Here is a 16,478-nt window from a genome sequence, read left to right on the forward strand (position 1 = left end):
ATTTACAATAGTTTCTATTTTCCTGGACAATCTCTGACTTTTACATGTGGCCAGTTATACTGATTTAATTTTCTAAGGTTAAATTTCTTTGCATTCATGGGATAAGCCCAACTCTGTTACCAGCAGTTAAATGTGTTTATGTCTCTTCTATAATTAATAACAAAACACCTCTGGAACCTGAAATTTCCTCCAATTAATATTCTTTTTTCTTTTTGATAGCCTACTCAAAAACAAGTTTTTATACGTATTACTTTTGTGTGTGTGTGTGTGTAGAAAACATGCTACTAGCATAAGTAATAGAATGCTATACTCTACTTGTAAAAACAATTCAAGCAAGGCACATAAAGCTATATAACCGTGACTATGTGATACCACTCAAGTGGTACTCAGAGGGAATTGCATAGATGTATTAGAAAACAAGAAATATTTTTAAAATTTATGCAATTCAAGAAGCTAAGAAACTAATAGAATATTACACTCAAAGAAGTAGAAAGTAGGAAATAATGAAGATAATTGCAGAAATGATGAAACTGAAAACAGTTGGGCCAAGTAACTCAAGTCATTCTTTGAAAACACTTAATAATTTTTTTGCAAATATGTTCAATTACTAAAGAAAAAAACAGGAAAAACTAATATGTTCAAATTGTATAAAATATAGCTACGGAAGAGATTTAAATAGTATAAGAGAACACAACAGATATGTTATACCATTCCCCCGGGATAACCAAATGATGGACAAGGAAAGGTTTCTACATAGTAGAGGTATTTCAACTAATAAACTAAGAAGGAATGAAAGAATTAGAAAATTACCATTCTGACTTTTGGCCAACATGGCACCACAGACACAGGCACCATGCCATCCCTCCATAGCAAAGACCCAAAAAACTAACTAAAATAGAGACAAATGTCATTCCTGGAACCCGAAGTGTCAAATGAAGAGATAAAGAACTCAGCCAAACACTGAATGGAATAAGAAACTGACAGAGAACTGAGAGCAAGGAGAGAGAGAGATATGTGCAGAGATTCCCTATCAGCTAATGCAACACGGATTCACCATCGTGGACTCTTGTTGGAGATCAGCTGACAGGAAGCACAGGAGAGGAGCTTCACAGAGCTCCCAGCAGGAGACAGAGCACCGGGTAACCAGCGATACACACGTTCCCACCCCCCTTCCTCTCCTCTGCTCTACCTCCAAGCTTCCTGACTGGCTGCAGTGGCTTGGTCAGCCAGGAAGTGCAGCGTCCATGCCGCTTGGGTTTGTCCCACCCACATTGGAGATTGCTGGACAGGGAGTATGGGAAAGCAGCATCACAAAGTTCCCAGCAAGAGACAGAGCACCTGGTAATGAGCGATACGCATTTTCCTAACTCCCACCCTTCTTCCCCTCCTCCTTTGGCCTCCTTTGCTTCCGGCCAGCCATAGTCTCTTGGCCAGGGGAGGCAACTGCTTCCATCCCAGGTCGCTTGGATTTGCCCCATTCACACTGGCTGGGTCCTTATGCTGGTGTTGCTTCTTTCCGTCTCTTTTGGTTTCTTCCATGCCTCCACCACCTCCCCCTCCTGTCTCTCAAACATCTGGCTCCATGTGCCATCTTTGCTTCTTCTTGAAAGGTTCTGAAGCCCTACTTGACTGGAGATCAACTCCCCCAGCCCACAACACCATGCTAGTGAGATCCCTGGGGCTTTTTTTTTCTTGTTTTGTTTTGCTTTGTTCTGTTTTGTTTTGTTTGCTTTCTTTTTTCTCACTTGGGAGCCCCTTCTAGCTAGGCTGCACTGCATGGACTAGGAGCCACTCCCCCAATCTGCACAGCCACGTAGGCAGGATCCCTGGGGGGATTTTTTTTTCTTCCTTTCTTTTCTTTTTTCCTTCTTTTTCCCTTTCTGTCTTTCTTCATTTCTTAGTTCTCCTCCGCCTATGCTTACCTTCTTTCCCAGTCTCCTGAATAACTGGTGCTGTGTGACATCTACACCCCCTCTAGCCAGGCTATACTGTGCTAACTGGAAGACTTCCCTGGTCTTTGTGGACATGCTGGTGGGACCCCTGGGGGCTTTTGTTTTCTTCTTTTCCAAATTTTTATCTAGTTCTCCCCACCTTTTTTTTCCTTTTTGCTTCTCTCCATTTCTCGGGTTCTCATCTCTCCACTCCAACGGCAAAACTCCCGTTGCACTCTTTTTTTTTTTTCCTTTGTTTTTGGATCCTGTTTCTCTCTCCTTTTTCCCATACCCATACTAACTCCATACATCACAGCCTCCCCCCTTTCCTGCCTACCTGCACTGTGCACTGAACATCACGGCTCCAAGCAGCATAGGCATGGCCTTTGGGAACCTGCCTGGAACTGATTCCTGGCCTGCCCTGTCGGCCCTAGTATGTGCCACAAACAACCCATCCCAACCCCTCCCCTTCAGCTGGACCTGTCTGCTGCACCATAGCTGAGTGACTGGCCCTGCCCATTGGACAAGGAGGTGAAAAGTATGACGACTACAGACGAGCAAACAACAAAGAATGCACAGCTCGCCTGCTCAGACATAACCAAATAAAACAAAAAAGCAGGACAAAACAAACAAATCTGTAATCAAGAAATGAAAAAAATTACTGGATGTATCAAAGGCAGCAGACAATATCAAAACATAAAAAAAAAAAAAGGACAGGATGGTTCCAGTAGGCATCCAAAATAAAACACCAGATGACTTTCCAGTAGAAGAAAAGGCACTAGAACTACCTGACAGGGGATTCAAACCTCTAATATTCAGAGCTATCCAAGAGTTGAAGCAAAAAGCAGACAAAAATGAGGAAAAAATAGACAAATTGATGGAAAAGGCAGACAAATTCATGGAAAATACAGACAAAAAATGGAAGAATTCAGGAAAATAATACAGGAACAAAAATGCCAAAATAAATTTACAACTAGAAATCATACAAAAACAACAATTAGAAATCCAAAAGATAAACAACAAGATTTCAGAAATGGACAGTGTCACAGAAGGGCTGATGAGCAGGTTTGAAATGATGGAAGGCAGAATCAGTGAAATTGAAGAGAAACACTTGGATACAACTCTGTTTGAGGAAAAATCAGAAAAAAGAGTGAAGAAAAATGAGGAAAACTTGAGAATTATGTGGGATACAATAAAAGGAAAAATCTGCGAATGATCGCAGTTCCGGAACAGGGAGAGAAAACAGAAAACACAGAGAGGATCCTTGAAGAATTGCTGACAGAAAACTTCCCTAATATCATGAATGATGAAAAGCTGACCATCCAAGAAGCTCAATGAACCCCACATAGGATAGAAAAACACCAAGGCATATCATAATCACACTCGCTAAAACCAAAGACAAAGAAAAAATCCTGTGAGCAGTTCGAGAAAAACAAAAAGTCACATACAGAGGAGAAACAATAAGACTAAGCTCTGATTATTCAGCAGAAGCCATGCAGGCAAGAAAGCAATGGGATGATATATATAAAACCTCGAAAGAAAAACATGACCAACCATGAATAATATATCCTGCAAAACTTTTGTGCAAATATGATGGTAAAATTAGGACATTTCCAGATAAACAGAAATTAAGGGAATATGTAAAAACCGATCCAAACCTACAAGAATTATTAAAGGGAGTCCTTTGGTCTGAGAACAAATAACATCAAACCACAGCCTAAATCTAGGACTCAAGATTGTAGCAGCCAGATACCAACCCAGGAAATGAAGTCTCAAGGACTATCCAAAACCAAAAGAACTGCAACAGGGAACCAGAGAGGTTAATCTGTAAACGACAACAACATTAGAACAATAAAAGAGGGAATAAACAGTGTAGGTATAGAGCTTTCTAATGGAGAGGAAAGCAAGGTGATACCAAGTAATAATAGACTGGTTCAAACCTAGGAAGATAAGGGTAAATGTCAAGATAGCCACAAAGAAACTTACTCATCAAAATAAAGAAGAAAAACATAAAGTCTCAATAAAAACAAAAGAAATCCACAAACAAAAGGAACTCAACAGGACAATAAAAGAAAATGTTGGAACCCTAAAAATTACAGACCCACATCTCTCATGAATATAGATGCAAAAAATCTCAAAATTCTAGCCAATAGAATACAGCATCATAGCAATAAACTCACACCTATCAGTAATTACACTGAATTTAAATGGCCTAAATGCACCCATAAAGACACAGAGAGTGACAGAATGGATAAAAAAACAGAATCCACCATCATGCTATCTACAAGAGACACACCTTAGAAACAAAGATGTAAATTTATTAAAAATCAAAGAATGGAAAAAATGTATCACTCAAATAACTACCAAAAAAGACCAGGAGTGGCAATACTAATCTCCGATAAAATAGACCTTAAAACAAAATCTGCCGTAAAAGACAAAGAGGGGCACTATATAATGATTAAAGGGACAATCCATCATGAAGACTTAACCATAATAAACATCTATACACCCAATGACAGGGCTCCAAAATACATAAAACAAACTCTAACAGCACTGAAAAGAGTATTTGACAGTTCCACAATAACAGTAGGAGGCTTCAATACACCATGCTTGGTAAAGTCCAGAACATCTAGAAAGAAACTCAACAAAGATACGGAAGAGTTAAAGACCACAATCAGCCAACTTGACCTCATAGACATATATAGGACACTCCACCCAACAGCTGCAAAGTACACATTCTTCTCCAATGCACATGGAACGTTCTCCAGAATAGATCACATCTTAGGCCACAGAGCTACACTCAACAAAATCCAAAACACTGAGATAATACAAAGTATCTTCTCTGACCACAGTGGCATCAGAGTAGAAATTAACAACAGGAAAAGCAAGGGGAAAAAAAAATCAATTACATGGAAACTGAATAACACCCTGCTTAAAAACCACTGGGTAATAGAAGAAATCAAAGATGGGGTTAAAAAAATTCCTAGAATCAAACAAGAATGAAAACACATCATACCAAAACCTGTGGGACACAGCAAAGGCAGTCCTCAGAGGTCAATTTACAGCAATAGATGCACACATCAAAAAAGAAGGGACAAAATCAAAACCTTAGCTACACAACTTGAACAAATAGAAAGAGAACAGCAAAAGGAGCCCATAGCCACCAGAAGAAAGGAAACAATAAAGATCAGAGCAGAAATAAATGAAATAGAGAAAAGAAAATAGAATCAGCAAAACCAAAAGTTGGTTCTTTGAAAGGATCAACAAAATCAACCACCACTGGCCAAACTGACAAAAGAAAAACAGGAGAGGACACAAATAACTCAAATAAGAAATGAAATGGGGGACATTACAACAGACCCAATTGAAATAAAAAGGATCATAACAGTGTTACGAAAAACTGTACTCCAACAAATTTGAAAATGTAGAGGAAATGGACAAATTTCTAGGAACACACTACCTACCCAAACTAACACAAAATGATGTTGAAAATCTGAACAGACCCATAACAAGAGAAAAGATTGAAAATGTAATTTAAAAACTCTCAACAACAACAACAAAAGCCCTGGCCCAGATGGTTTTACTGGAGAATTCTACCAAACATTCAGAGAAGAGCTTACACCAGTACTACTCAAACAATTTGAGAATATAGAAAAGGAAGTGATACTTCCAAATTCATTCCATGAAGCCAGCATAACCCTGATACCAAAACCAGGCAAAGACACCGCAAAAAAAGAAAATTACAGACCAATGTCTTTCATTAATATAGATGCAAAACTTCTCAACAAAATTCTAGCCAATAGGATTCAGCATCCTATCAAAAAAATAAAATGCCGTGACCAAGTAGGATTCATACCAGGTATGCAAGGATAGTTCAACATTAGAAAATCAACATAATCCACCACATAAATAAAGAGAATGAAAAGAATCACATGATCATCTCAATCAATGCAGAAAAGGCATTTAACAAAGTCCAACACTGATTCCTGGTAAAAACTCTCAATAAGATAGGTACAGGAAGAAAATTTCTCAACATAATAAAGGGCATATATGCAAAATCAATGGCCAGCATCATTCTTAGTGGAGAGAGGCTGAAAACATTCCTCTTGATAACAGGAACAAGACAAGGATGCCCTTCATCACCACTCCTATTTAACATTGTGTTGGAAGTCCTAGCTAGAGCAGTAAGGCAAGAAACAGAAATAAAGGGCATCCAAATTGGTAATGAAAAAGTTAAAAACTCTCTCTATTTGCAGATGATATGATACTATATATAGAAAACCCAAAAGACTCTATGAGAAAACTAATGGAACTAATACAAAGATTCAGCAGAGCGGCAGGATACAAGGTAAACATACAAAAATCAGTTGGAGTCCTACTCACCAATAAAGAGAACGATGAAAAGCAAATCAGGAAAACAATACCATTTATAATAGCCCCTAAAAAAAAAAAATACTTGGGAATAAATCTAACCAGGAATGTAAAAGACCTATACAAAGAAAACTACAAAACACTACTGCAAGAAACCAAAAGAGATCTACAGAAATGGAAAAACATACCATGCTCATGGATAGGTAGACTCAACATTGTGAAAACGACAATTCTACCCAAAGTGATTTACAAATACAATGCAATCCTGATCCAAATGCCAACAACATTCTTTAAAGAGATGGAAAAAATTATCATTAACTTTGTATGGAAAGGGAAGAAGCCCCAGATAAGTAAAGCACTACTGAAGGAGAGGAATACCTACCAGCACTACCTGACCTCAGGACCTACTATACAGCTATGGTAGTCAAAACAGCCTGGTACTGCTACAACAACAGATACATTGACCAATGGAACAGAATTGAGAACTCTGATATAAATCCATCCACCTATGGTCACCTGATCTTCGACAGGGGAAAAGACAGTCTTTTTAACAAATGGGGAAAAGACAGTCTTTTTAACAAATGGTGCTGGCAAAACTGGATGTCCATCTGCAAAAAAATGAAACAGGACCCATACCTCACACCATATACAAAAACTAACTCAAAATGGATCAAAGACCTAAATACAAAGCCAAAAACTATGAAGTTCATAGAAGAAAAAGTAGGATCAATGCTAGGGGCCCTAATACATGGCATTAACAGCATACAAACCACAACCAACAACACAGAAGCTGCAGAGGATAAGCTAGATAACTGGGATCTTCTAAAAATTAAACACTTAATGCTCATCAAAAGACTTCACCAAAAGAGTAAAAAGAGAACCTACAGTCTGGGAAAAAATTTTTGGCTATTACAAATCAAAGGTCTAATCTCTAAAATATATAAGAAAATGCAACACGTCTACAACAAAAAGACAAATAATCCCATTAAAAAATGGGCAAAGGAAGTGAACAGATACTTCACCAAAGAAGACATTCAAGTGGCCAACAGACACATGAGGAAATGCTCACGATCTCTAGCCATTAGAGAAACGCAAATCAAAACCGCAATGAGATACTATCTCACCCTAGCATTACTGGCACAAATCAATAAAAGAGGAAACAACAAATGTTGGAGACGCTGCAGGGAGATCAGAACTCTTATGCACTGCTGGTGGGAATGCAAAATGATACAACCACTTTGGAAAATGATATGATGCCTTAGAAAGCTAGAAATAGAAATATCATATGATGATCCAGCAATCCCAGTCCTAGGGATATATCCTAGAGAAATAAGAGTTGTCACACGGATAGACATATGAACACCCATGTTCATTGCAGCATTGTTCACAAGAGCAAAAAGATGGAAACAACCTAGATGCCCATCAACAGATGAATGGATAAACAAACTGGTACACACACACAATGGAGTATTACACAACAAAAAAGAACAACGATGAATCTGTGAAGCATCTCATAACATGGCTGAATCTGGAGGAATTATACTGAGTGAAATAAGTCAATCACAAAAGGACAAATATTGTATGAGACCACTACTGTAAATACTCACAAAAAGGTTTACATAGAAAAAGAAACACTCTTTGATGGTTACGAGGGAGGGGAGGGGTGGGGATGGAAAAACACTTAATAGATAAGTGGAAACTTTGGCAAAGGGCAAGACAGTACACAATACTGGGGAAGCCAGCACAGCCTGTAAAAGGCAGGGCCGTGGTAGCTCCATAGACATATCCAAACTCCCTGAGGGACTGAATTGTTGGGCTGAGGGCTGTGGGGACCATGGTCTCGGGGAACATCTAGCTCAATTGGTATAACATAGTTTATAAAGAATATGTTCTACATTCTATTTTGGTGAGTAGCGCCTGGGGTCTTAAAAGCCTGTGTGCAGCCATCTAGGATACTCCACTGGTCTCACCCCTTTCAGGAGCGTGGAAGAATGAACAAAACTAAAGATACAAGGGAAAGATTAGTCCAAAGGACTAACTGACCACATCTACCACGGCCTCCCCCAGACTGAGTCCAGTACAATGAGATGGTGCCCGGCTACCATGACTGATTGCTGTGACAGGGATCACAATAGAGGGTCCCGGACAGAGCTGGAGAAAAATGTAGAACAAAATTCTTACTCAAAAAGAATGACCAGACTTGCCAGCCTGACAGACTGGAGAAACCCTGAGAGTATGGCCCCCAGACACTCTTTCAGCTTAGTAATGAAGTCACTTCTGAGGTTCACCTTCAGCCAAAGACTGAACAGGCCCATGGAACAAAACAAGATAAAGGGGTACACCAGCCCTGGAAGACAGGAGGGAACAGGAAAGCTAGTAATAGGGAACCCAGGGTTGAGAAGGGAAAGTGTTGACATGTTGTGGGGTTGTTAACCAGTGTCATAGAACAATGTGTGTACTAACTGCTGAGAAAGTAGTTTGTTCTGTAAACCTTCATCTAAAGTACAATTAAAAAATATATTTAAAAAAAATTACCATTCTGTAACCCCTAATGGATTAATGGGTAAAGGTGATGGTCATCAATGACCGCTAACACCAGCACAAAGGGAGACAGCCAGACATTATGTACCTCCTAATGAAAGTACACCTATGGAGTGGTCTTAGAAAAAAAAAAAAAAAAACAACAACAACAAAACAAACAAAAGATCTGATCAACCTTCTACCTCTAACTACCGATTTAAAGAAATACAGGAGGCTGAAGGAAATGTTAAAGGACACCAAAGTGTTGCAATCAGCAAAATCCAGACTGTGGGAAAATAGGACAAAACACAGGGCCTACTTTGTCGCTGGTTGTTTTTTTAATTGCAAGGAAAAAGAGGTGATGTGGGGAAACCTGTCGATTAAGAAAAAAAAACTTAAAGGAAAAATCACAATGTATAGAGCATACTTGGACACCAGTTCAAAGAAACATTTTTTTTTAAGTAGAAGGCAATCAGGTAAATGTGAAAATTAACTGGATATTTGATATCAACAATTTAATTTTTCTAGGAATGACAATTGCATTTAGTTTTATGTTTTTCTAAGAGTCCTTTTAGAAATGCATGCTGAAATACTTAGGAAATGGTATGATGTCTTGGATTGGCTTCACATTCTGGTGGCAGAGGTGCGGGAGTGGGTGTGTGGAGGTAGAGTTGAAGCAGGCTGGCCATGTATTGATGACTGTTCATGCTGAGTGTCAGGCAGATTGGGTTCATTATACTATTCTCTCTGCTGGTGTATATGTTTGAGAATTTATGTAATAAAAAGGTACCATTACAAATATCATACCATTAAATTGGAAATTCTCAGTGAAATGGACATTTTAGGGAAAAAAAATGATCAAATTGGTTCACATTTTAATCAGCATTACAAGCTGAAACTGTATTCAAAGCTCAAGCCACCCTTAAACATTCAGGATAAGGCAGCTTGGAGGCCTGTTGTACCAAATGGTCAGGTAAAAGTAATCACCAGCTTTTGCAAATTCTTCCAAGGCATACAAAAAAATGAGAAATTATTCAACTCATTTTTTTCAGGCTAACTTTCCTTGATTCAAAAACCTGATGAAGATCCTCATGAAAACAACACTTGAGCCAAGCTCACTCACATAGCAGCAAATATCCTGAATAAATGAATATCATTTTCAACATAGTGAATTAAACAAACAAGCAGGCTGTGCTTAATTAAAACATGATTTAACATTAGAAAATACTTTCAATTTTAATTCTTCACATTAACAAATTAGGGGAGAAAAAAACATTTGATCATGTTAATGGTACAGACAAAGCCTTCTGAAAGAAATTCAACATGAGTTCATGGTGTAAAGTTTTAACAAACTAAGAATTGAAGGGAACTTCCATTTCCTAAAATCTACAGCAAACATAATTAAATGTGAAATGTTAGATGCTTAGCACTGAAGTCAAGAACAAGACATAGATACATGCTATCACCTCTACTTGGGGGGGGGGTGTCTCCCAGGGAGCATTTTATGGAGGAACCAGGAGCCAAGATGAGGTCCCTTAAGAGGGATAGCTGAGGCGTCCACCCATCCAGGACACACAGAATCCAACTGCATCCCGCTTCACTCCTGGTAGTTCCAGGAGACCCCAAGCAGCGTTGTCAGGATAAACACCACCCTTCTCATTTCTAACTCGGGGGTCTTAGGGCAGTGAGGGCCTTGGTATCAGGTAGGCGACTCAAGTCCACAAAGGGCCGGGGCCCTGGCAGTCTCAGGAGTCAAGGTGAGGACACTGACCAAGGACTAAGCCCAGCCACTACTTCAGACCAAAGGGGCCATAACCTCGCCCGACCCTGCCATCAGCTCTGGGAAGCCCCAGGCAGGGTCCCCGGATGTGGAGCTTCCTGACTTGTGCCTTGGGCATCTGAGGACGTGCGGCTTCGTCTGAGGTGCCGGACTCAGGTCAACGAGAGGCCCTAGCCTTGCCGGGACGCAAGGTGAGGACACTGAGGGAGGACTATAGGGACTTCCCACTCCAGAGAGGGTCCCACAGAAACCTGCCCCTGCTGCCAGAGGCACCACCCTCCCTTCCTTCTGATGGGGATCTTGGGCTGAGGGACGCAGCCTCAGGTCAGCAGATTGGAGGGAATGCATGCCCTTTCAGGAGTAAATCGATGTCTTGAGAAGGATTGAGGACACCCCTTCCCCGAACACCCCCCTCCCCCAGAAAGCAGGATCGCAGTGCCGTCCTGTCCCTGCACTCAGCCCTGGGAAGCCCCAGGCAGAGTCCCCGGATGTAGGCATGTGAGGAGCCTTGGCGTCTCCGAGGGGGCGGGAGTTGGGTCAGCGGTGGGACGGGTCCAGGCCCTACGAGGGCAAGGTGAGGACTCCAAGAGAGCACAGAGGCCCCCCCCACCCGCCATGCCACCCGCCTCCCTGTGCGCTGATCCCCTAGCCCCCCCCCCCGCTCCCGTCAGCCCTGGGAAGCCCCAGGAAGGGTCCCCGGATGTGGAGTTGCGCCTTGAGCATCTGAGGAGGTGCGGCTTCGTCTGAGAGTTTCGGAGCCAGGTCAGCACAGGGAGGGGTCCTGGCCCTCCCGGGGGCAAGGTGAGGACCGTGAGGGAAGATTAAGGCCCTCACCCCCCACCCCATGCCAGCCCTCCTCCTTTCGTGCTCCTCTAGATCCTCCCCCCCACCCCTGCCGTCAGCCCTGGGAAGCCCCAGGCAGGGTCCCCGGATGTGGAGTTGCGCCTTGACCGTCTGAGGAGGCGCAGCTTCGTCTGAGCGTTTCGGAGTCAGGTCCGCAGAGGGAGGGGTCCAGGCGCTGCCGGGGCGGGGGGGCAGGTGAGGACCCTGAGCGAAGACTAAGGACCTCATTCCCCCCACACCATGCCAGCCCTCCTCCTTTTGTGCTCCTCTAGATTTTTCCTCCCCGCCCCTGCCGTCAGCCCTGGGAAGCTCCAGGCAGGGTCCCCGGATGTGGAGTTGCGCCTTGGGTGTCTTAGGGGCCGGAGCAGGTCCGCAGAGGGAGGGGTCCAGGGCCTGCTGGGGGGCAAGGTGAGAACCCTGAGGGAGGACTCAGGGGTCTTTCCACACAGAGGAGACCCCACAAAAACCCTTTATGCTCTCAAAGGTGGGAGGCCCTGGGCAGGGCCCTTGGACAGCGAGACCACCTTCACTTTCTTTTCCCGGGCCTCAAGGAAACGGGGGCCTTGGGCTGAGAGACGCAGAAGAGAGGGGGTGGTGGCCCTTTAAAGAGTAAATATGCTTTGCAAAAGACTTGGCACCACCACCCCCACCCCAAACAGAAGGTTTCCAGCTCAGCCCTGCCCCTGCCGTTAGCCCTCGGAAACCCCAAGCAGGGTCCCCTGATGTGTTTCCCGACTTGTGCCTTGGGCGTCTGAGGGGTTGCAGCTTCCTCTGAGAGGCTAGAGTCAGATCCTCAGAGGGAGGGCTCCAGGCCCTGCCAGGGGACAAGGTGAGGACCCTAAGAGAGGATTGAGCACACTTTCCACACAGAGGCGTCCCCACAGAAACCCACCCCTGCTGCCAGTCCTGGGCAGGGCTGCACCTGACACTCTGTACTTACTCCACACTTCCTTGTGGGTTGTCTTAGAGAGATGAGGGCCTAGGCCCCAGGGAGAGATTCTCAGGTCAGCAAAGGGAGGTGGGCCAAGCCCAGTCAGGAGTTGTTATGAGTACATTAAAGAGGACTAAGGGTAACCACCACACCAGGAAGAGGGGATCCCTCAGAAGCCTGCCCTGCTATTTGCCCTGGGAGACCCTGGGCAGGGGTAACTGGATGTGGCGCCTCTTCACTTTTGTCTCTGTGGTCTCAGGGAGGTGAAGGCCTTGCTGTGACAGGGAGAGGTGTCAGGTCAGCAGAGTGGGGGCTGAGGCCCTGCCAGATGTAAAGATGAATACTCTGAGGGAGGACTGAGGGTAGCCCCCACCTCAGAACAGATGGGGCCTAGTCCTTGCTGTCAGTCCTAGAAGACACTGGACAGGTATGGCTGTGTGTGACATGTCCTAACTTCTGCTGTCAAAGTGGGGGGTGGATTCTAACTTCTGCCATGGGGGTGGCGTGGGGGTGGTTTAGTTTCAGGGAGGACATGTCTTGGTCTACTGGGGCTAAGTCAGGTTTGCAGGGTGTAGTCCCAGCCAGAAGTGAAGATGAATACCTGAGAGGATTGAGGGGGCCTCCCACCCTAGAGCACAAAGGAAAACCCACCTTGATGCTGATGTCTTTGTAGACCCTGTGAAGGCCTGTCATGCTGAGGCACCCCCCACCCCCACCCCATTTCTGGCTCAAAGGTGTCAGGGAGGTGGAGAACCTTGGTTTTAGCAGGACAGCTTCAGGGCAGGAGAAGGGTGGGTTCAGGCCTTTCCAAGCATGGATGTGAAGACCCTGAGGAAAGATGAAAAGGACCTCCCACTCTAGTAGCAGAGATCCTCTTAGAAAGCCACACTTAATATTAGCCCTTGGAGGGCCTGCGCTTGTTGATTGAATGTGGTGTCCCATGATGTCTCAGGAAGATGAGGTCTTTGGTTTGAGGAGGCCAGACTCAGGTCAGCAGAAGGAGGAGTCCCAAATTCTTCAGTTATCGACGTGAGAATGTGTGTCCATTCCAGGACATACGGGATGACAGCCCTGCCCTACTTCTGCTGTCACTGTGGGAGGACTGGGGACAGAGTCCTTGGATGTGCCCCCTTACTCCCTCTTCATTGGTTTCAGGAGTGTGAGCTCTCGTTCTGAGAGTTTTACGTCAGATCAGCAGAGAGTGGGGCTCAGGACCTCCCTGCGGAAAGCTGAGGATCCTGAGTGAGCACTGAGGGGACCTTGTACCCCTAAACTCTGGGGACCTCACAGAGTCTGATCCTGTCCCTCCTGTCAGGGCTGGGAGGCTCAGGACTGTGTTTGTAACGATGGGCTCCTTCATTCTCACAGGGGCTCAAGGAGCCAGAAGATGAGGACCTTAGTCTGGGGCATGTGTCCTCAGGTCAGCAGAGTGGAGGAGGCCCAGGCACTGCCAGGAGTCAATGTGGACCGTGAATATCTACCAAGGGCCCTGCTGTCTTAGTTACCTGGTGCTGCCGTAACACAAATATCACAGATGGGTAGCTTTAAAGGACAAATTTACTTTCTCGCAGTTCTGCAGGCTAAAAGTCCAAATCAGAGTCTTGGTTGTGTTGAGTCCTTCCTTGTCGATATATCTCCCCCAAGGCCCACCCCCCCAACATGCCCCTGTGTCTGGTCTGCTGTTTTTGTAACTCAGAAGTGATTAGATTTAGGACACACTCTACACTGCTATGACACCGTAAACGTAGCAAAGAAAACCATATTTCCAAACATGCATTACATCCATAGGAATAGGGGTTAAGATTCCAACACACATTCTGGGGGGACACAATTCAGTCTATAACACACACCCCAGAACAGAGGGGACCCCAAAGTGCCTGACCCTGTCTGCCATACTGTTAGTCCTGGGAGCCATTTCACTTTTCTTCTCCAGGTTCTTAGGGAATAGATCAGCCAGGACAGGAAACCTGTGAGGCCCTAGAATGCCACCTAAACAGAAGAGCAGTAAGTCAGCTTTTGTCAGAGCTGCCAAGGTTGAATTTCTCATCTGAGGCCACTCATACTCTCCCTCTTTCCGCCAGGCCAGTGTGCCCTCATTGCCCATTCTCCTACCACACCCCTGCCTGCCGCCCTTGGCAGAGTCATCATGCCTCACGGTCGCAGGAGTCAGAGCGGCAAGGCTGAGCAACGCCTTCGGACCCGAAGTAAGAGACGCGGCCTGATGTGTCCAAGGCTTCCGGTGATTCTAGAAGAGGAGGAACTCTCCGCAGAGGAGGTGCCTGCTGTTGAGACACTGATTATGCCCCAGAGTCCTCAGAGAGCCTGCTCCTTCTCAGCTGCCATTGCAGCTGCTCCACCAAGCAAACCATATGAGGGTCCCAGCAGCCAAGAAGTTCCAGGCACCTTACGTGTCTTACCAGGCATTGAGGCCTTGAGCTGCGATGCGCTAGACAAGAAGGTGGCTGATTTGGTGCAGTTCTTGAGCATCAAGTATGTAACGAAGGAGCCCATCACAGAGACAGAAATGCTGAAGGTGGTCATCAGAGAGAACAACGATCACTTCCCTGTGATCTTCAAGAAAGCCTGTGAGTGCATGGAAGTGGTCTTTGGCATCAGTGTGGAGAAAATGGACCCCATGGGCCACTCTTACATTCTCGTCAAAACGCTAGACCTCACCTACGATGGGATGCTGAGTGATGACCAGGGCATGCCCAAGACTGGCGTCCTGATACTTATCCTGGGCGTGATCTTCATGGAGGGCAACCATGCCTCTGAGGAGAAGATCTGGGAAGTGCTGAATATGATTGGGGTATATTCTGGAAGCAAGGATTTCATCTATGGGGAACCCGGGAAGCTCATCACCAGAGATTTGGTTCAGGAAAGGTACCTGGAGTACCGGCAGGTGCCTAATAGTGATCCTGCCCGCTATGAATTCCTGTGGGGCCCAAGAGCCTATGCAGAAACCAGCAAGATGAAAGTCCTGAATTTTTTTGCCAAGGTCACTGGGACTTACCCTAGTTCCTTCCCATCCTTGTATCAGGAGGCTTTGAGAGATGAGAAAGAGAGAGCCCAGGGAAGAATTGCCACTGTGGCAAGTTAAAGTTCCAGGGCCACGTCCAGCACCACCCGCAGTGAAGTCTGAAGCAGATTCTTCACTCTGTTTGAAGAGAGCAGCCAATGGCCTATGTGGTAGAGGGCCAGGGTGGGGCTGGGGAAACGCGGTATATCTCATCTTTGTGTTTCTGTTCTATATGGGCAACTTAGAGATTTCTCTCTCTCTCTTTTTTCTTTTTAGTATTTTTAAATATTGTTAATTTTTAATAGAAAGTAAATTAAATTCAGAACTTAAGTGTATGAATTGGTCACTCATGTATTGCTGTTTATCAGGCTTAAGAATAAGAGTTTTCCTCTTTTGTAAAACAACTTGGGAAACCTTCCATCTTATTTTGTGATATGGAACAAGGTAACATGACATTGGAATAGGAATTTCCTTGGAAATGTGAAAGAACCCAGTAGTAAAGTAGAGGGGGTTCAAGAAATAGAGGAGTAAAACATAAAATGGTTAAGTCTTGGATTCTTGTATCTGTTTTAGTCTGTTCTGTAAAGTTAAAAGATATATGCCTGGATTTGCTTGGTTTATTCATGACTGTGGGAGAAATTAAATCTTGAATGAAACAATCTGCTCACTGGCTCATTTATTCCCCAAACATTATTTAAGCCTTTGCTCTTTGAAGGGTTGGTATGGGGACATTAGGATAAGCAAGATGCACCCCTACTCATAGAATCCTAGCACCTAGGAGCAGCAGTTATATTAGGAAGATGGTGAGATATCATCTAAGATCTAAACAATTAAAAAGAAGTGAGGAAGTGGGGCTCCAGATGGGAGCAGTCAAGTGTAAATGCCCTGAGCTAGACAGTTTGGGACTCTGGGAAACTGCAGTTCCTTCTGTGGGAGTTAATTTTAAGGTAAGGAGGGTGGTGGCAGGGCCAGACTGTCTGATGGAGTATCTTACAGGTGAGAGAAAAGCCTGGAACGGAAAACTGGTCTTTTGGATCATGGATAAACCACAAAGAAGTCTCCACCTGGGGCAGGTACAGAAGG

General features: G+C 44.3%; 1 protein-coding gene across 1 annotated transcript; it reads left to right on the forward strand.

Annotated features, from left to right (window-relative positions):
- The first annotated feature begins 11,217 nt into the window (after positions 1-11,217).
- Positions 11,218-15,476, forward strand: LOC126069513 (putative MAGE domain-containing protein MAGEA13P). The gene is made up of 4 exons (XM_049872964.1): positions 11,218-11,333; positions 11,718-11,853; positions 13,745-13,796; positions 14,458-15,476. The coding sequence occupies exons 1-4, from the start codon at positions 11,218-11,220 to the stop codon at positions 15,474-15,476; spliced, it is 1,323 nt and encodes a 440-aa protein (XP_049728921.1).
- The last annotated feature ends 1,002 nt before the right edge of the window (positions 15,477-16,478 follow it).

The sequence above is a fragment of the Elephas maximus genome, chromosome X, assembly GCF_024166365.1.
Source record: "Elephas maximus indicus isolate mEleMax1 chromosome X, mEleMax1 primary haplotype, whole genome shotgun sequence".
Lineage (NCBI taxonomy): Eukaryota > Metazoa > Chordata > Mammalia > Proboscidea > Elephantidae > Elephas > Elephas maximus.